We start from the raw sequence: 19,268 nt of genomic DNA, 5'->3' as shown, positions 1-19,268 counted from the left end.
TGAAGTACAGTTCATATAGAGAAGACAGGACAAATGCTTGGTTCTTTCCTTTCATTTAAACATTTTTTGTTAAAAAACAACAACAACAAAAAAAAAATTGTGGAATTCCTAGCATTCTCCTAAGTGACAAATGCTTTTTTTCCTTTTGTGGGGATACCTTTCAGACTTCATGGATTTAGGCATATTTGGTGTATTTTAAACCATGGCAGTTGTATCCTTATTGATCATCACAATGTCCCGTCTTGGCCAGGAGGAGCTTCTTCAAATTGGCTCCTGAGTCCCATTGATACGATATTGTGGTCTGACTTCTGGTTTGAGAAGATGCTCCTGGCTCATCTTGTATGCTCCCCATCCCAGACCTGCAATCGGCCAGTTCTCTAAGAAGCCGGGCTCTGGGGATCCCTGGGTGGCGCAGCGGTTTAGCGCCTGCCTTTGGCCCAGGGCGCGATCCTGGAGACCTGGGATCGAATCCCACGTCGGGCTTCCGGTGCATGGAGCCTGCCTGCTTCTCCCTCTGCCTGTGTCTCTGCCTCTCTCTCTCTCTCTCTCTCTCTGATGTGACTATCATAAATAAATAAAAATTAAAAAAAAAAAAAAAAAAAAAAAGAAGCCGGGCTCTGTTTAGCAGGAAATAAAGGAGATAGGATATTGGGTCTTCTTGCCCTTGGAGCAGGGTCCTGGCTGGACTCTTATGAGACTCTAGGCTCATGGTCTCTCTGTCCACTGGCCTCCCATGGAGGTGCTTGCTCCCAGCTGAACCCCAAATCCTGCTCACACAGTCTGGGGCCTGTCAGCATTCCTTCTGGGGGGACTGGCTACAGCCAACCCATGGATCATCCCATACCATCCCACATTGTCCTTTGGCCGAGGCCACAGAAAGACTGCCTGGTCAGGGAGACCTGGAAGCATCTAGAAGGTGATGCTAGGAAGCAGCTGGCACATGCTTTGCTTCAAGGACAGATGCCATTTGTTTGGTCTTTGAACTTGAGAATGAGCGGGTACAGGCTGCAATAATAGTCCCTGGCATTTCCAAAGTGTTTTCACAAATGTGGTATTTAACTTCATCTTCACAACAACCCCAATGAGGGAGGTAAGACAAGTTGTATTATCTTTGATTTCCAGATAAGAGACTGGGGCTCAGAGAAATTGCAGCTCAACTTTCCCAAAAGTTCCACAGGTTCTGAGGGACAGAGACCATCCTGGGGCCGGGCACTCCTGACTCCCCATCTAGTGCTCTTTCTGTTCCATGCTGTTGCTTTGCATGTTCTGTACCTTTGACAGAGAAAGGGACATCCTAGTTGGATTAGGCCTGTCACTGTCATGGGACGGGTGCCCACAGGGCTTACGAAAAGGCACCTGAGCACACAGGCTTGTAGCCATAGGCCACAGCACAGTGGACACATCATATGAGCATTTAATGGACTCATTAATGGACTCAAATCTGACTATCACTCGACTAAAAAATGTGGACATTCAAACCAGAAAGATCCCTTTAATTCTCACCCTATATTTTGCACTAGACTTTGGCTTCTGCCATTCCAAGGGAAGGTTGGCCACAGCACAAAGCAAAGAGAAACAGAAGAGGCTGTGTCTTGGCTTTTGAGTGTCTAAGGGTCCAGGTTCTGGCAGTTGAGGATATTTCCAGGGACTTTCAAACCCTTCTGTTCCTTCGATGTGACAGCTGTTCTGCTAGCACCCATGTCTGTACACATTAGCCTGAGTATCATTCACACACTCACTACCTGTTTCTCTCCATGCCACACCCCCACAGTGTGGATTTTGTGAAGTGGTCCTCACAAGGGATGCTGAGGATGAGTCCAGATGCCATGAATGCCCTTTTTAAGCCAACCATTGACAGCATCATTGAGCATCTTCGTAAGTATCAGCCAGGGCTCAGCCACTCAGTAGGGCAGAGCCAAGAAAGGGGACCGACTTTTCTAGCATCACTAGCTGGTGCATGGGGACCCACAGTAAACTCACTGGGCACCTTTTGCAGTATCCAGGCCCCCCATCCACATCCCACCCCACACCTCCCACATCAGAACCCCTTTGAAAACTAAAGAACAGTTTTGAGAACAGCCTGCCTTTACTGATTTAACAGGACCACAGGCTTGGAGAAGGTTAGGACTATTCATTTATGCCTAACAAATTACTAGTGAAAACCATCACCATCTAGCTATAAAAATGAGTTCTACTGACCAAGAGCTTTGGTGTTCACTTCTTGCGCATATTAGTGTGCAAAACCTTCTCTTTCAAAGACCAGCTGTACAAAAATTCTGTCCAACCAGCATAGCCACATCTGCCCCCGCAGCGGGCCCAAGTGGTTTGGTCCGTGTTCCCCACGCTCTTGGGCCACCAGTCTCCCTTGGTGGTGTGGCTTTTGGTGACAGCATATTGTCCCTTACTCTTTGTTTTCAGGGGATCTGTTTCAGAAGCCCGAGGTGTCCACTGTCAAGTTCCTCTTCCTGGTGGGAGGCTTTGCAGAGGCGCCCCTCCTGCAGCAGGCAGTTCAGGCCGCCTTTGGTGACAAGTGCCGCATCATCATCCCCCAGGACGTGGGCCTCACTATCCTCAAGGGCGCGGTCCTCTTCGGCCTGGACCCCGCGGTCATCAAGGTGCGCCGATCACCGCTCACCTACGGGGTGGGCGTGCTGAACCGCTACGTGGAGGGCAAGCATCCTCCTGAGAAGCTTCTGGTGAAGGATGGGACTCGCTGGTGCACCGATGTGTTTGATAAGTTCATTTCTGCCGACCAGTCGGTGGCCCTGGGGGAGCTGGTGAAGCGTAGCTACACCCCGGCCAAGCCTTCCCAGCTGGTCATCGTCATCAACATATACAGCTCCGAGTGCGACGACGTGAGCTTCATCACCGACCCGGGGGTGAAGAAGTGTGGCACGCTCCGCCTGGATCTCACAGGGACCAGCGGCACGGCCGTGCCCGCCCGGAGGGAGATCCAGACCCTCATGCAGTTTGGGGACACAGAGATCAAGGCCACGGCCGTCGATATAGCCACCGCGAAGAGTGTCAAGGTTGGGATTGACTTCTTAAATTACTAACCGGCCCGCCCCGCCGCCTGCCCCCTTGGACTAAGCTCACCTGCATCTGCGGACCTCCCCCCTACCCCTTGACTGTCCTTTCCCCCTTGTCCTTGACCCTCAGCATTGCTCACCTGAATTTCAGCAGGGAAGATGGGAACAACTAGGGCTAGAAATAATTAGGGATTTTCGAGGGCACACTGGAGTCAGAAAAACTGTTGGAAATTGAGGTTGAGGTTTGGGGATGAGAAAGCTGAGGATCCTGGAAGAGCAGCTAGTTTTCACAGGTACAGAGTGGTGAAACACACCCACCCGCACAAGGGAATCAGTCTGTTTCTGCAGCAGTGATTCAGCCTCATTTGCACGGATCTCCCGTTAGGTAGAACGTAGGAGGCCCTATTGCTATCTTTCTAGATTTGAAATGAGATCTTTGAGCCAAGAGGAGATTCTTCATCTATTTGAGACTTTTCTTTTTTACATTTTGTGGATGGCAGTCGACCCAGAATGCTGTCCATCTGCAGTTAATTGCTTTTCATCATCATGTGATTAAAAGCGATGATTCACGAAACTGGGAGCATTTTCAGCTGGTGGGAGAGGACTGGCCCTGCTGGGCACTATTTTAGGGTCTCATCATTTCAATTCTGAATAGGTTCAGGGAGGAGTAACCATAGCCTGAGCTAATCTACTAGGATTTGAGTGAGTGGGAGAGCTGACACCTTAGCTTTTCGGCAGCGAAAGCTTGCTTCGAGGGAAATGGATAGTCAGGCACTGCTGATTTATACCAAATCATATGCTGTGTGGCATCTTTCCCCAGATGCTAGATTCTGATTTCTGAATTCATAAATAATTCAAGCCAAGTTTAGTGGGCTTCTGCGTGAGGAAATGGGCTTGCGGTTTGCCTTGTTCACATCAGCAAGCCCAGGAGTCTGAAACAGCCCCTCACCCTGACAAGGGTACGTAACTTAACTCCCTCCTCATCCTCATCTCTCAGAGAGTTTTGGCCAGCACTCCCACATTTCAAAAAGAATACATTGGTTACACATGGATAGAGAATCTGTACGATGAAATGTTTCATTAAAATCTTCCGTTTTTAAAGCGTATCTGAAAGGAATTCATAGATCTGTACTCAATGAGTTAAGCCAGGTCTTCTCAAAGCTGATCTGTGGATCCCTCTCGTCAGCACTGCCTGGGTACCTCTTAAAAACAGGTTTCTGGATGCTGTCCCTCTTAAAAATTGAAGCTGAGTCTCGGGGAGGGCGACCAGCATTTGCATTTTCAGTAGACACCACAGAGGACTGTGGCTCCGAGGGAATCTGAGAACTAACTTTAGGTTTTGTTGGAAGCTGAGGCACAGACCAGCGACCAGCGCCTGCAGTCTTCCTGTTTGGGGCTCCCTTAGGGAGAGGATTTTTCTAGCGAAGAGCCAGAGTCCCACACCCTACCCTCAGCGAGTGGGGCTGGGGCTCCACCTGGCTTGGGGACATGGCCTGTGAAGGAGACAAGTTGGAAGAAAGACACCCCGGTAAGAATGAGGTGAGGAACCAACTGGTGTGTCTGCTGGAACTCATTTCGATTTTAAAGATTTTAAATCCCTGGAGGCATGCATAATGAATGAAGGGAAGATGAGCTAAGGAGCTAACTTCAGGGCAAGCTGGATTCACAAACCCATTCCCATAGCCAGATATGCAGATTCGAAAAAGCATTTCCAGTTTCATTTGCACATGTCTTTTCACACCGCCTGCTGCAGAATTCCCTGCTCGAATGTGAAACACAAACAAACCCCTGACCCAGAGAATGCTAGAACGCTAGTCACGTTAACTTTGCCGCAGGATTGCGTGTCCAGGCACAAAGGTGTGCTTGCTAGGGTTCTGGTTCTCTTGCCTGCTCTGCTTCAAAAGCTATAAATGTTCTTGGATCTCTCTTTGGTGTTGCCAGCCATATTCTGCAAATAAGACTTCTCAACTTAGTTATAAGTAATATAATTTTATGTACATACGATATTAGAATATTGTACAGAATCTTTATTTCTACAATGTGCTGCTTTACTTGTTAAACAACAACAACAACGAAGGGAAAACGCACTTTGAATTTTGTTGATGACATTGTTGCCTTTGATTTCCCATGGCTTCATTTTTTAATTGCGCTTACTTACCTATTTGTACTGATACTAAGCTTACGGACTATGTATGCGAGGCTGAGCAAGAGTCAGAGGTGCCCAGGCTCCCCATACTCTGGAAAAAAAATGGGACAACACCTGGATCGCCAGCTTCGTCAGACCTTGCTTCACTCACACCCTTCCCAAAGGCTCACAGTTTATATTGAAGGGAGTGTAATCATGTGTCGGTTCTCCTGTCCCGTCTTTGAGAGCTGAACATCCTGGCTATTCTGTAAGCCACGTGACTGTGCAGGAAAACTCTTTGTGGCCCTGCAGGGCTGTCAGCTGCTTCTTGTGGGGGCAGAGCGGTCCCTCTGAGGGCCAAGTGTGGTCTGTCTGCAGTGTTGACAACAGGGTTCCAGGAAGGAATCGAGGGGTACGCAGATTCCAGCTGTTCCACTCGATTAAGTGTGTGAGTAATTTAGTCGGTTTTTTGTTTTGTTTTGTTTTGTTTTGCTAATGTAAGGCTTTTCCCACCTTGCACTGAGGATGTCTCCTTGCCTGTGATTTCTCTTTAGCAAATTGGCTGACTTCTGCACTGTTGGCAAACCCATGATGGAGAGGGAGTGATAACTTTACTGGACTTTCTTCTGGCCCCAGAAATGCAGCCCCAATAGCTGATTCTTAAAGGGAATCCCCCAATCCATCCCTCCTCTCTCTCCTGCCCACAGAAATATTCTAGAATGAGAACACTGGATAAATATACTCAGACACATTTTCTAATCTTAGGAAGTTTCTAAAAAGCCTGTTGTCTTGACCATTACTCAACCGTCCCTGGGATATTATTATCTGATGTTCATTGTTTTGGAGGCAGAATTGTCAGGGAGGACTGCCTTTAGAACTGCCCTGTCTGTACACAGCAGGCGTCAATAAATGCTGAATAACAGACAAGTTACAGAAAGACAAGATAGGCAAGAGAAGGAGACACATAGGCACTTGCACAACGTGATGACTAAGACTGAGTCCAGATTGCAGAGCCTGCCCGCCCCCTAGGATGTTATTTAGATCAAGTTTAGCTTTTAGAGTCTAGGTCTGGTTAATTGCCAGGGTGGCAAAGAATCGCATGCATCAATATAAGCAGGAGTCCAAATGCATTATTAGTCGAAGATCGAACTTCACATGTAGAGATGAAGTAGCTGTAAGCTGCATATTTACGCTGGGAAATGACTAAGTGGATGACTAGTATAAAAGTCGTTGTCCGTTACGTCACACCTCTCATCCGCTTGGAACATGGAACTTTATTCTAAACTATCAGCCATTGGGGTCTTGTTCACTACAAGATAAATTCACACTCCACCGAACTTTGCAGCTGTTCACAACTTGACGAGATTGTACTCGCAAACTCTGTCTTCACAGATGTCTAATAAAGCGAAACTCTGGATCTTGTGTGGCCCAACCTTTTTTTTTTTTTTCTCGGTATGAATCTGTGAATGGAATCGCGGATGCATCATTGCTGACTTCCCCCTCAGCTCCATCTCGCTCAGAGGGAGACAGACTTTTAGGTTTTTTCCTAAATGTTGCAAGCAAGCTTTTTAAAAAATGTTAACTTTCATTCCAACAAGACTGGCTCCTCTGTTTGCTGGGAACCAGGATTCCATCCGTGTTCATGAGTCCCTTTCCCCTCCAAGCTGCAGAAAGTGGCTTCTAGCCAGACAGAAGGCAGGTGAGCCGGGGTGGCCACTGACAACTCCACGGCACCCAAGTACATGCAGGTCGTTGAAAACAAAGCGGAAGGGCCCAGGACTGGTACCTTGCCCGAGTATCCTAGCAGGCAGGCCAGGCTGCCTGCTGCACCTAGAGCCTCGAGAGTGTTCCAGAGCTCGCTTTAGAAGCTTCCGGAATCTGTGGTGGAGTCCTGGGGCTCTGAGGGGGGTACAGATGGGTTCCTCCTAAGTGAGTAGTTTCACTAGCCTTCATCTGAGGCTGAACTCCCAGGAAGTCAGGTAGGTAAGGCTGGGAGATGCAGTGAAACACACCTACCGGGAAATAGTGCCCTTGGGTGATCAGCTGTTACAGGTTTTTGTAGATATAGGGCCCCACTGGGACTAGCAGCCTTGAAAGGCCCTCATTCCCTCTGCCTGGGTCACACAGTGGGCATCTTGGTTTGAATCCAGGGAGACGAAGGCTCGGGCCCCCTTTAGCTCCCAGAAAATGAGGATGATTAGAAAGGAGTAGGGCTCCACTTCCTGGCACCCTCCCCCTCTTCACTTTGGTGCACTGCCCCTCTCCAGCCCAGCCCAGGCTGCTTGCTGCCCCCCCCCTCCCCCGGGCCAGCCCCTCCCACAGCCCTGACTCCCGCAGGAAGGCCTGTGGCCAGTGGCCAACCCTCCTCCGGTCCAAATCCAGGCCGCCCCAGTGTGGACCCGCAGAAAAGGCAGCTTTGACCTAGATCCCCTCAGGTTGCTCTCCCCCCAGTTCCAAAACCCAGGGGGGCCCAGCTGGGGGGACCACGTGTGGAGAACAGCTGCAGAGGCCAAATATTTGTTGGGCAAATCACTGAACAGGCCCGGGGGCCCACGCTGAGCCGGGAGCAAGGGGAGGCGCCCCCAAGCGCCCTGGTCGCGGTGGGGGAGGGGCAGCGGGGCGTCCGGCCCCTCCTCGCCCCTCCCCCCGCCCCTCCCCCAGGACGGTGAGCGCACAAAGGCTGCGGAGGCTGGTGGGCTGGGAGGACTGGGAGGACTGGGAGGACTGGGAGGACTGGGAGGGCTGGGGGACTGGAGGCCGCGCAGGTGAGGACGCGCCCCCGGGAGGGGGGGCTGTGGCCGCGCTTTCCTGCCCCTCCGGGGTCCCACCCCCAGCACACCCCCTCTCCACCTGGATTCCACCTCCTCCGGGCAGCCGCCCAGGCTGCCACCCACCGCACCCGATACAGGCCTCTCCCTAGGGCCAGGCTTTTGGGTAACGTAAGCCTGCCGTCCGGATTTAGATGTCCTCCTGCTTGCCTCCTTGAATGGGACAGCCCTCAGACGAGTTACTTAGCCTGTCTGTGCCTTATTTTTCTCTTCCATCAGTGCAGGGCTCAAATGGGAGCTAAGCCTTGGGGCGGCTGTGAGGATTTACCAAGACAGGTAGTCCCGCATCAGCTGCGTCCTAGCAAGGGTCCTGTACGTGTGTGAGTGTGTTTAAGATTCCCGTCACCGCTGAGTAAACACCACTGTGGCCCTCCCCGCCACCCCTGAGACCACCTGTCCTGGCCGCTAAGGACTTACTTTCGAGAGTTGAACTGGCTTGGTAGTGTAGCATTTGGCAGCACCGACAGATGCCCAGATGCAGGCCCTGGCCCCTTTGCTGGGACCATTAGCCATCCTGGAAGTGGGGAGGCAGCATCCACATAAACCGATGTGGTGGTGATCTCACCTCCCTGCCCTGCTCGCCCATCTTGGACTCCATGCCAACCTTTGGGGACTTCTGAGCCCTTCCAGCCATAACTTATTCTAATTCTCTGTCGTGGGGCTGCCCTGTGTGTTGTGGGATGTTTAGCAGAATCCTTGGCCTCTGGCTCCCTAGATACCGGTAGCACCCCATCCCCCAGTCGTGACAACCAAAAATGTCTCTGGACACTGCCAGGTGTCCTGAGGGTAGTGGTAGGGGGTGGGGACACTGGTGCGACCTTTTCCTGGTGGGAAAAGAAAGGCTCTGGGGGTGCAGATGCTTCATCTCTTCCCTCTTCTGAGGTTCAGGGGCTTCACACAGGGGCTCCTGGGTCCCGCTCATTTTTACGTTCCTCACCTCCTCACAGTTGTTGACCACAGTGTGTATACAGTTCATGATTGCCGGCTGGATGCATGGAAGGTTGGGTGGAAAGTTGGGTGGATGGAGGAGTCGCAGGAGGGGAGACGCTCATGGGTGGTGATCTGCACACCTGTTATTCTAAGTTCATGTCAAAGGTGAGCAATCCTTGGTATCGGGCCATTGGTTTTATAACTGATGCCAACTATGTCTGCTGGTTCTGTGTTAAGATGGCGGTGCTGCCTCTCTGTCCCAACCCCCTGGCAGGCTCCTTCGAATCCCAAGGGCTCTAGCCTACGCATAGTGAGTTCTTGAGTCAGGGACGTTTGATAAGGTAATTTCATCCCCTCTTCCCTTCATTAACAGCAAGTGAAATCATGGAGTCTTCCAAGACCTTCATGAGACATCTGCCAATCACACCAGGCTACAGTGGTAAGTGGTGATGTGCCCTGCAGATGTGCATGACGGGAGATCCACGGTCCTGGTCACTGTCCCTGCCTTGGTCCACCGTCCGTGTCTTTCTGGCCTACTGGGCCAGTATGGCACTCTAGCTTTTTAAGACACTTGTTGAAAGCGCTCCCTTGCTGAAGATGGCTGATAACTGAGTTCTGATTAATGGAATGATGTAATAGGCCAGATCTCCCAGGACATGGCCTGGTGTGCAGGAAGCACTTCATGTCTTTTCAGCATATTTGGACCAAGATGGACACAGTGCTATGGGGATAGACACAATGAATAATAAGGCCTTGTCATTTTTCCCAAGTTGAGCTTTCTCAGGTCTTGCACTAGGGCTGTTTGTATGGTCCTATTCCTGTGTCCCCGAGAGGGAGAGTGATCAAGTGCCCTGGTTTGTCTGGAATGGCCCTGATTTTGGCACTGAAAGTCCTCAGCCCCAGGAAGCCCCTAAGTCCTTGGCAAACAGGGATAGCTGGTCACCCTACCTAAAGGTTCTCCTCCTTGGGCTTCTGGGCTACTGAGAACTTAGTCACATCTCTGTGACAAATCCAGTGGTCTTCATGGGCCCTCAGCTCTCACATAAGGTGTTCTTAGGAGAGGAGATGCATGGGGAATACTCCAAGGTTACCCAGCCTCACCCCTCCCTGGTCCTTCTGGCTGGTTAAGAGAACAGGTTCTGAGTTCTAACAAACTGAGGTTCTAACACCCTGCTTGGCCACAGTGTAGGGTACTTTCTGTGGTAAGTGAAAATGTCTATTAAAAGGGGGTATTAGTCTCTTAGGGCTGCAGTTTAAAACAACAGACATTTAAAACAACAGCCTCAGTTCTGGAGGCGAAATCCAGCTGTTGGTAGCACCCTGCCCTCTCCGGAGGCTCTAGCGGAGGGTCCTTTCTCGCCTCTTCCAGTTTCTCGTGGCAGCATGGATGCAATCTCTGCCGCTGTCTTCACACGACTGTTTGCGTGGCCTTCTGCCCTGCATCTCTGTGTCTCTTTCTCAGGTCCCCCTCTCCCTTCTCTTATAACGGAGTGCTTTCAACAAGTGTCCTAAAAAGCTAACGTACCTATACTGGCCCAGCCAGCTGGCCAGACATAGACAGTGGACCAAGTGGACCAAGGCAGAGATGGTTAGATTTGGGGTTCATCCTTAGTCAAGGATAATCTCATTTCCAAATCCTTAAAGACGTCTGCAAAGACCCTATTTTCAGGCAAGGTCACTCACATTCACGGGTCCCAAGGGTTAGGACTTGGACTTGTCTATTTGGGAGACACAGTTTCAAACCTCTCTGCAGGATAATGATAGATTTCTCCTAAAATTAGTCCTGGTCCTTAGTAAGACTCAGTGAAGGTAGCTTATATTCCTATGTGTGTGTATATATATATACAGTTACATAAAACCCAACCAGGCCAAGGTCCTGGTGGCAGGCCCCTCTGTTTCTACCATCTTCGCCCGCCGCAACACGAGGGTATCTTTTAATTGCCCCAGGGTTGAGGAGACTGGTTGGTGGGTGGAGGGCTCCAAGAACAGTCTAGTAATTAGATTCTTCCAGAAGTGGCTTCTTGCAGGGCGTGGGAGGCAGGGTTGCTGCTTTTAACTCTGCAGTCAGATTTTCTTTAGGGAGAAAGGCAAAATGTTGGGCTTCCATAATGAGCAGGAGGTATTTATTTATTTAGCCATTGAAAACCAAGTTCTTAACCAGTTTTTCCTCATTTGTTCTTTCAAAAAATAGTTTTATTGTGACAATAGTATAGTCCCTGGGATTCAGCATCTAGTTTAAATAAATACTTGTGTTTTACCCATACTAATTGTAATGATTATATGTTATTTTGTGGGAAATGGTAAAAAATTGTTCTAGGGGGTGGGCCTCACAGATAATGAATTTACCTTTTTTTGTGTAATAGGTCTCAGCTTTTAATAAGCCCGCAATTTCCCGATGGTCCGACAAAAAAGATCCCAAATTGCATTTGGGAAGTGTCAAGGAAAATAAGCTTTCTCTCTAAAAAGATGAATAATTTCAATTACTCCTCAGACTATCATTTTGGCCCATTAAATGCTTTCCCCATTTGCTGTTCAGACTGACATCAGGGGCTTTGCTATCAAAGAATATTACTGTCATCGTCTTTGTTGAAATGGGCCTTCCCTCCCCAGCTCCAAGGTCACTTTTCATGGCCTTGGGAGGGCCCAGCACCGCCGTGCAAACAACAGCCCTGCTTGTATTAATGGCCTTTGGAAAAATGCAGTGTTGTGGGCCAAGGAAGAAATGCCAAGTAGTGGGCTGAGGTTCTGGGGAGCTTCTGCAGGTTCTGACCGCCTGTAATTCGTCGGCTCTTGCAGGCTTTGTGCCCTACCTTAGCTGCCAGCAAGCCACCAGCAAGGACAGTATGTCCCACTGTCTGAAAATCTTCCAGGAGAACACACGGCGATATAAAAACCAGCTGGAGGAATTTCGCTGCTCGGTGGCCACTGCCCAGAAGCTGCAGCCCGTCTGCTCGGAGGAGACCGTCCTGCGGGCGCTGCACCAGTACCTCCGGCAGTACCACCCCCTGAGTCTGGGTACTGGCCCCCAGGAAACCAGTCCCCTCCTCCCAGGGTCCAAGTGCAGGCAGGGTGGACCTGCTGAGCCACCTCAGGGAGCACAGACTCCAGCCCCCCTCCAGGGTCCAGATCCCCGGGCGGTGTGCAGCAGGTCCCAGAGGCTTGGGTTCATGCAATGAGAAAGAAACATTTCCAGGGGGAGAAGGACACAGCCCTGGTCAGGCAAGAGGGTGCTGCAAACTGAGACCCCATCTCCCACTCCCAGCCCCTCAAGTCACCAGGAACGTCCATACCTCACCTGCTGCCATGGCCTGTGCACTTTGTGGTTGCTTTCTCTGTGCCAGGCACCATTATTTCCATTTTAGAGATGGGGGTCCTGAGTCTGCAGAGGTAGTGGCCCTTGTCTGAGGTCAGACCTCGGCTGGAACCTCAGGCATTGAATGACAACCACTAACAGCCACAACACCAATGACAAAAACAACTGATGATGTGATTCTATAATGCTAATTACAAGGATGATTTGCCCTGGACCATTTTGTTTTTGTTTGTTTTTTTAAGATTTTATTTATTTATTCAGGAGAGACACTGAGAGAGGCAGAGATATAGGCAGAGGGAGAGGCAGGCTCCCTGTGGGGAGCCCGATGAGGGACTCAGTCTAGGACCCCAGGGTCACGACCTGAGGGAAGGGTGGATGCTCAACCCCAGAGCCACCCAGTGTCCCTGTTTTTTGTTTTTTGTTTTTGTTTTTTTTTTAAGGTCTAAAGGTATAGGAAGAGAATTGTCTCTATTATTATTCCTGTAATTGTTTGGGGTGGCTAACTCACACGTTTGTTGGGCTTTAAAGTTTTCTGAGCCATAACACAGAACATCTGCCTAAGAGTTTGAGATTTAGCCCAACTCTGACTATTTGCTGTGTGACCTAGGGCACATGGCTTCCCCTCTCTGGGTTGTCGTTCCTTCATCCAGGGCAGGGAAGGATGAACTAGATGCTCCCTACCTGCGCCTTCCAGCTCTGAGGTTCTGGGACTCGGTGGCCTCATTCTATTCTGACAGCAGCTGGAGGAGGCGGGCGGGAAGGAGTCTTTCATCTCCCAAATGTGACAATGCCCCGGGTCAGCCAGCCAGAGTCATTCATGACCTGAAAGCAGATTCCTGGTGCTGTGTGTGATGTGTTTTCTTCCCACCTAGAAGCTTCTCCTGCTTCCTTTATGTAAACTGTGAAAGAGCAATGTGTGAAGCTTTTTTTTATTAGTCTGAAAGAGGAGCAGGGTCTGTTAAAGAGAAAGAGCTTGAGACTCAGACAGATGCAGGTTTGAAGCCTGGCCCTACCACTTCCTTGCCGTGTGACCTTGGCCAAGACTCTCTTAACCTCTTTAAATTTTCCCATCTTGCTCTGTAAGGTGTAGGTAATAATGGTGTCAACTTCTCACAGTTTGTGAGCGCATGAAATCAGAGGGTATTTGTAAAGTCCCTGCCAACGTGCCCAGAGCACAGAACCAATCAACCCATGGTTGCTGCTCTCAGGGCATCTAGAGGCCTGGGGTTTGCCCGGGGTAACTTGGGGTGCCGGCTAACTGGGGAGCATCACCCCCTGTGTGACTTCCCAAAGGCCTCAGGAAGCACTGTATCTTTTGACAGAACACAAATACATAAAGAAACCTCTCCAGGAGCCCCCGATCCCTGGCTGGGCTGGCTACCTCCCGAGAGCCAAGGTCACCGAATTAGGCTGCGCCACACGGTATTCTGTCATGGCCAGAAACTGCTACCAGGACTTCCTGGACCTCATGGAGCAGTCCAGGGGTGCACACCTGAAGTCATACGAGTAAGTCCAGCTTAGGGCGCAGCCATGGGAGACCAGAACCAGGACGAGAGCTGATACTGGGCCCCAGGGGGTTTGCAGACGCCCCATCCCAGCTCTACGGCTGCCTTTATGGTTGATTTGTTGCACAGAAGAGGCCTTGTTTGTAGTTGCAGGCCTGTCACCGTAAGCAGCCATCCGCCCTCCCCATCCTCCCTCCCCATCCCATCCTGCATTCTCCAGAAGACTTGCCTATAGTCTGTGCTGGTTTGCAGGGAGAGGCCGGGAGTAAAAAACCAACAGGGCCTCAGTCCTAAGGCCTGAAGGCGCTGAGGATGGCGTATAGCACCACGGACGGCAACTCTTTGGCCTGTTTTCCCTTCTGTGAAAGGAAGATGTGATAATGCTTTAAGTTTAGGATAAATTGTCAGGATTAGAAAGAAACCTGCTGTGCACACACAGGACCTACATAGATTATATTTTTCTTTCTTTTTTTTCTTCTTTCTTTCTATTAAAAAAAGGAGTAAGTCTATGACTTTTGTTTTTTAGAATATATGCAGATGGGTCCACACAACTTCCTTCTGCCCCTTCTCCAAAAGTTTTGCAACGTGAAGGGCTGCTGCCCAAATATCTGGATTTTTCTAACCCAGGTAAGGGAATACTCTTTCTTTCCTTCCTACTAGTTTTAAAAACGGGATGTTATGTTTGTAGTAGCCTCTCTGTTTAGCTGAGCCATCTGCCTACAGCTGGTTAGGGTGGTTTCTCTTCCAGGTGGTAGCTGTTTGGCCCATAGAAGACCCCTGACAGAGGACCCCAGACTTCTGGTGACACGTGGCTGTAGGCAGAGGTCAAATACGTCATGCAACGGGAAGATTTATTTAGAGCCACTGTCCTCAGCAAAGTATGCAAAAAGCTGACGCAGACAGCCTCCCAAGAAGAGGTGACCTCAAAGGGGGACTCAGAAGCTCACTGTTCTTTCACGAGAACCAGCCCCTCACCCACACCCAACAGGCGCTAGGGAAATTTCAAAACCTAAGAATCCTTTCAACTGCCACCTGCACCCTGTCTATTTGGCAATAGCGTGTCATTGATGATAAAGACCTTTTATTGTTGTGTGGGAATAAAGAGGATACTGCTTGCATGCTGAAGGTTTCTATGGGGGGATGTGGTTTCTACACATTATGTTGACCTTGAGAAGAGCCAAGGTGAGGCCCATCTCCTGCTTACTTTGAGGTAGTGTTGTGCACCTGGATCAGGCTTCTACTGAAGCCCTAGCCAGCCCTCTAACCAGCGGTCCCTGATGTGGTGATTCCCAACACTGGCACGGAGCCATGCCCATCGAGCCCTGGTGTTTCAGAATCCCACTTCTCAGGAGATCCCAATGGGCAGACACGAGATGTATTTGTTTCACAGGGCCACTGTAACAGTACCTCGAACTGGATGCCATAAGACAATAGAAGTTTATTCCCTCACAGTTCTGGGAGCTAGAAACCCAAATTCAGGGTGTTAATAGGACCATGCTTCCTCTGAAACCTTAGGGCGAGAATCCTTCCTTGCCTCTTTCCAGCTCCTTGGCCTTCCTTGGTGCCTAACTACAATCTCTGTCTTTATGGTCACAAGGCGTCCCTCTGTGTCTGTGTCTTCACATGGCTGTCTTCTTTTAAGGATGGCAGTCACACCGGATTAGGGCCCACTGTCTTCTAGGATGAGCTTGTCTAAACATGGCTAATGACACCTACAATGAGCCTCTTTCCAAAGAAGTCATAGTCTGAGGTACCGGGGGGTTCGGACTTCAACATAACACTTTATGGAGACACAATTCAACCCATAGCACTAGCTAACCTCCTGTTGCCACTAATAGGCACTCTCTCTCACCTCGCTCTGTATCTACTGGCACTCAGAGAACATTAAATGCAGCTCCCAGAGCAGCGAGACCATTGGAGGCATCAAAAGGCTCAGAAATGGGCAGAGCCAAAATATATAGCACTCTACTCCTGAGAGTCTTGCCCAGCATGGGAATGTTCATCAGGGTTCTCTGGGCAGAAAGATCAGGTGTCAGATCTTTAACTCTGCTGAACATAAAGAACTTTGATAAGAAAAAAGTTACGTATTCATTTTTATGAACCTCCAAGTGTGATTTAGTATTCCCTTTATTTATGTGACAAACCATAGCCATACCTGTCACCTTGGCCTAATAGAAGCCACAGATCTGTTCATATCATCTGACATTTGTTGCACACAGCTTAAAATAATATTAGTGTTGATCACTACTTCATAATTATGTTATTAAAGCTACTATACCTGCACTCTGACATATTGCTGTTCAATCTATGTATGAAGAAACACATGGTTAGTTCACAAATTTGTCCTGTTTAATACTTTGATCATATTTCAATATAATTAGTTTCCCTTGTAATGTCATGTATTTTGCTTCCTGCATTTAAATACATTTATTGTGAGAAGAGGCCTGCATATTTCAGCAGCCAGCCAGCCAGAGGGGCCTGACACAGATACGTTTCCTCATTCAGGGAGACAACCAAGGATGTAGGTACAGGGTGACTGTCATACAAAAGAAAGCAGCAACCCAAACCTCACAGGACTTGGGAATACAGTCTAACCCATCACTAAAAAATAATAGAATACTGTTATGGACAATTATTTATAATATAGGACATGAAAAACAGGCATAAAACTGTACGATGACAGCAAACCCATGTGTATATGCACACACACAATATGATCTTGTTTTTCATTTGTAAAACAGTTGGGGGAAGGGAGAGGATGCTAGCCCATAGTGCTACCGATGGTTATTTGGATGATGGTATATCATGAGTTATTTTTATTATTTGTGTGCTTTCCAATTTTCCGCAGCCAACAGCTATTGCTTCATAATAATGCAAAAATGTTACTTTAAAAAATCTTTAGATATTTTAATCTTCTTGAGATTGTATGTTTAGAGGAAAAAAGCCACGTCTCAAGAAAAGGTAGCTGGCATGTTGTTCAAAGGGTTGGGACAAACCTCAGTGAATATAGTTAAGACTTTTTCCAACTTTCTTAGAACCCTGGGAGCTTGCGTTCCTACGGGTATAATGCTAAGCGAAATAAGTCAATCAAAGAATGACAGTTATCATATGGTTTCACTCATATGTGGAATATAAGAAATAGTACAAGGGACCACAAGGGAAGGGGGCAGAACTGAATGGGGAAAAATAGTGAGGAAGACAAACCTTGAGAGACTCTTGATTCTGGGAAACAAAGAGAGGGTGGCTGGAGGGGAGGTGTGTGGGGGAATGGGGTAACTGGGTGACAGGCATTAAGGAGGGCAGGTGATGTGATGAGCACTGGGGGTTATATGTTGGCAAATTGAAATAGAATAGAATAGAATAAAATAAAATAAAATACCCTGGGAGAATGACCCTCTGTACCCCCTCCCCCTCCCACCCCACCTCTGTCTGGAAAGGACAGGAGGAGATAGATGAGTCACCTGCCTGGGCTGGTAGTCCAGCCTGCCTCAGCTCTGCTGGCCCCCTCAGAAATGAGAGAGGCAGAAGCCTTGTCGGCCTGGCCACCTCTCCCAAACCCATAGAATTTGTAGATGACTGCTCTGGACTCAAGGTTATTGAGCTCTTCGCCCATGAAATTAAGGGGTGCCAGGATTGAAACGATTCCCTGAAAGGAGCTCTCATCTTGATCTCATCCATGGGATCATATTGCGCATCGGTGTTTGTCACCCACTAATCCAGTTGGCACTGCCTTTGAAAATTGGCTTGAACCGTAAAACGAATGCAAAAAACAGCAACCCAGTGACAGAGGTAACAAACCTGAATGAAGGCCATTAAAAACGGTTTTCATAGTATCTCATTCTTCTACAACTTCATGATTCAGATCACCAATTTCAATGTGCAAATCTGTAGCCCCTTTGGTGGAAGCTGCAATTCCTTTCCTTAATCTTGACTCTCGCCGTTTCCCCCTAGCCTATAATTTCTGGAGCGTCGTCTGTCCGGGGAGGTGGAGAGGTGATTTTACTGCAGAGCACATTATCATTATTAGCACAAGCTGCATCCATAATGAGCTCACTCTTGCCACTAAAAACAATTCCATTACCTGATAAGACAAATGTCCCTGGGTCTGGAGACACTGAAGAAACTAAGGATGAGGGCTTGCATGTTCGCTTAATGACAAAGGGGCCTTTTGTCGGGGTAACTTGACTTCCTGGAATTAAAGTGCTCTATTGCGGTCACTTCTTTATCTTTCTGTGCGAGAATCCTCTGGAGGCCTGGCTGTCGGGAAGGAAGGGATGCTGGGTCTCTTGTCCTTACTCCCCACCCCGCAGGGTGGTGACAGACTGACTCTGAACAGGATCTCAATCAAGGCTGTAACTTTGCTCCAGCTCAGCTGTGCAGCCCGTGGCTAGGAGCCAGACTCCCTGAGTTCAGACCTCAACGCTGTGTTTTTCTGGCTGTGTGACTCCGGATGCTTTCCTTAACCTCTCTGAGCCTCAAATTCCTACTTTGTACAATGAAGGCAACAAATAGCCCACTCAGTAGTCCGGTTGGTTATGAAAATAGAGAGCCCACACGTGCTCAATAAATACTGTTGTATGTCAATCACCACTGGGGCAATGAGACCCGGGAACGTTGCTGACATGGGTTGGGGTTGGGGGCATTATGTCTCTGAGCCCACACAGTGGATTATTAACAGAAAGTGGTTCAGAACCCTGGGCTCCTGGCCACTAATGAAGTGCTCTTCACTGCTGTACGTTTCTTCCAGGGATTGTACCCCAGGAGGGAGACAGAACTAGCACGACTGGCCAATAATAAAACCAGCAGCAGCTGCTAATGTGCCTGCTTATGTCAGGCTCTGGCCTAAGTTCTTTACCTGGAACAGTTTATTTAAATAGCATTCTTTATTATAAACATTGTCCCCTTATGGAATGAGGCACTTTGCTCAGGGTCACCCAGACAGTAAATGGCAGAGTCAGAACTTGAACCCAGGCCATCTGAGGCCAGAGTCTGCACACTGGCCATATCCGGTGCTCCCCTGAGGCCCTTGTCACCATAACACGAACTACTGTTACATGAGCTGTGGTTTCAACAGTGAATCGATTCAGAAAGAAAAGAGATGAGAGGATAAATGAGAAACATGAAAGTCTACTAAACACGAAGGAGCCAGCATAATGGGGGTTCAGCATATGGAGAGTTGGGTTTGGGGGCCTCACACCCATTTGCACCATGTGACTGCTATATGAAACTCAGCCACTCAAAGCCCCAGTTTTCTTTTATAAAATGATAGTGCCTTCTTCATGAGGTTATTTGAAAGGATTAAATGGAATCATGTACACAAAGGGCATGGCCTGGCATTTTGCTGGTTTAAGACTCAGAGACTTCCCTTGATGGAGCTAAAGGCTGTAGAAAGGATCCACCAGGGGGATCCCTGGGTGGCTCAGTGGTTTAGCACCTGCCTTCGGCCCAGGGCGTGATCCTGGAATCCTGGGATTGAGTCCCACGTCGGGCTTCCTGCATGGAGCCTGCTTCTGTCTCTGTCTCTGTCTCTGCCTCTCT

The 19,268-nt window shown here is 49.0% G+C and overlaps 2 protein-coding genes across 9 annotated transcripts in view; both read left to right on the top strand.

Annotated features, from left to right (window-relative positions):
• HSPA12A (heat shock protein family A (Hsp70) member 12A) overlaps window positions 1-6,576 on the top strand; it is a 160,443-nt gene extending 153,867 nt beyond the window's left edge. For all 5 annotated transcript variants that reach the window (XM_038578904.1, XM_038578900.1, XM_038578901.1 and 2 more), the window contains 2 exons: window positions 1,772-1,875; window positions 2,419-6,576. In XM_038578904.1, coding sequence (XP_038434832.1) covers window positions 1,772-1,875; window positions 2,419-3,056 — 742 coding nt within the window. In that variant the 3' untranslated portion in view covers window positions 3,057-6,576. The remainder of the gene's footprint in view (window positions 1-1,771; window positions 1,876-2,418) is intronic.
• Window positions 6,577-7,039: 463 nt separating this feature from the next.
• C28H10orf82 (chromosome 28 C10orf82 homolog) lies at window positions 7,040-14,855 on the top strand. Of its 4 annotated transcripts, none has more exons than XM_038578909.1 (6): window positions 7,040-7,133; window positions 9,286-9,351; window positions 11,709-11,927; window positions 13,548-13,731; window positions 14,257-14,357; window positions 14,479-14,855. In XM_038578909.1, exons 2-6 carry the CDS (start codon window positions 9,297-9,299, stop codon window positions 14,622-14,624), a joined length of 705 nt encoding a protein of 234 aa, XP_038434837.1. In that variant the 5' UTR covers window positions 7,040-7,133; window positions 9,286-9,296; the 3' UTR covers window positions 14,625-14,855. The 4 variants fall into 4 exon arrangements, with proteins under 4 accessions (XP_038434837.1, XP_038434839.1, XP_038434836.1 ...); XM_038578911.1 differs by lacking the exon at window positions 7,040-7,133 and adding an exon at window positions 7,827-7,846; XM_038578908.1 differs by lacking the exon at window positions 7,040-7,133 and adding an exon at window positions 7,864-7,919.
• The last annotated feature ends 4,413 nt before the right edge of the window (window positions 14,856-19,268 follow it).

Source organism: Canis lupus, chromosome 28 (assembly GCF_011100685.1).
Source record: "Canis lupus familiaris isolate Mischka breed German Shepherd chromosome 28, alternate assembly UU_Cfam_GSD_1.0, whole genome shotgun sequence".
Taxonomy (NCBI): Eukaryota; Metazoa; Chordata; class Mammalia; order Carnivora; family Canidae; genus Canis; species Canis lupus.
Note: the sequence above shows the minus strand (reverse complement) of the source record. Positions and strands in the feature narration are given on the sequence as shown.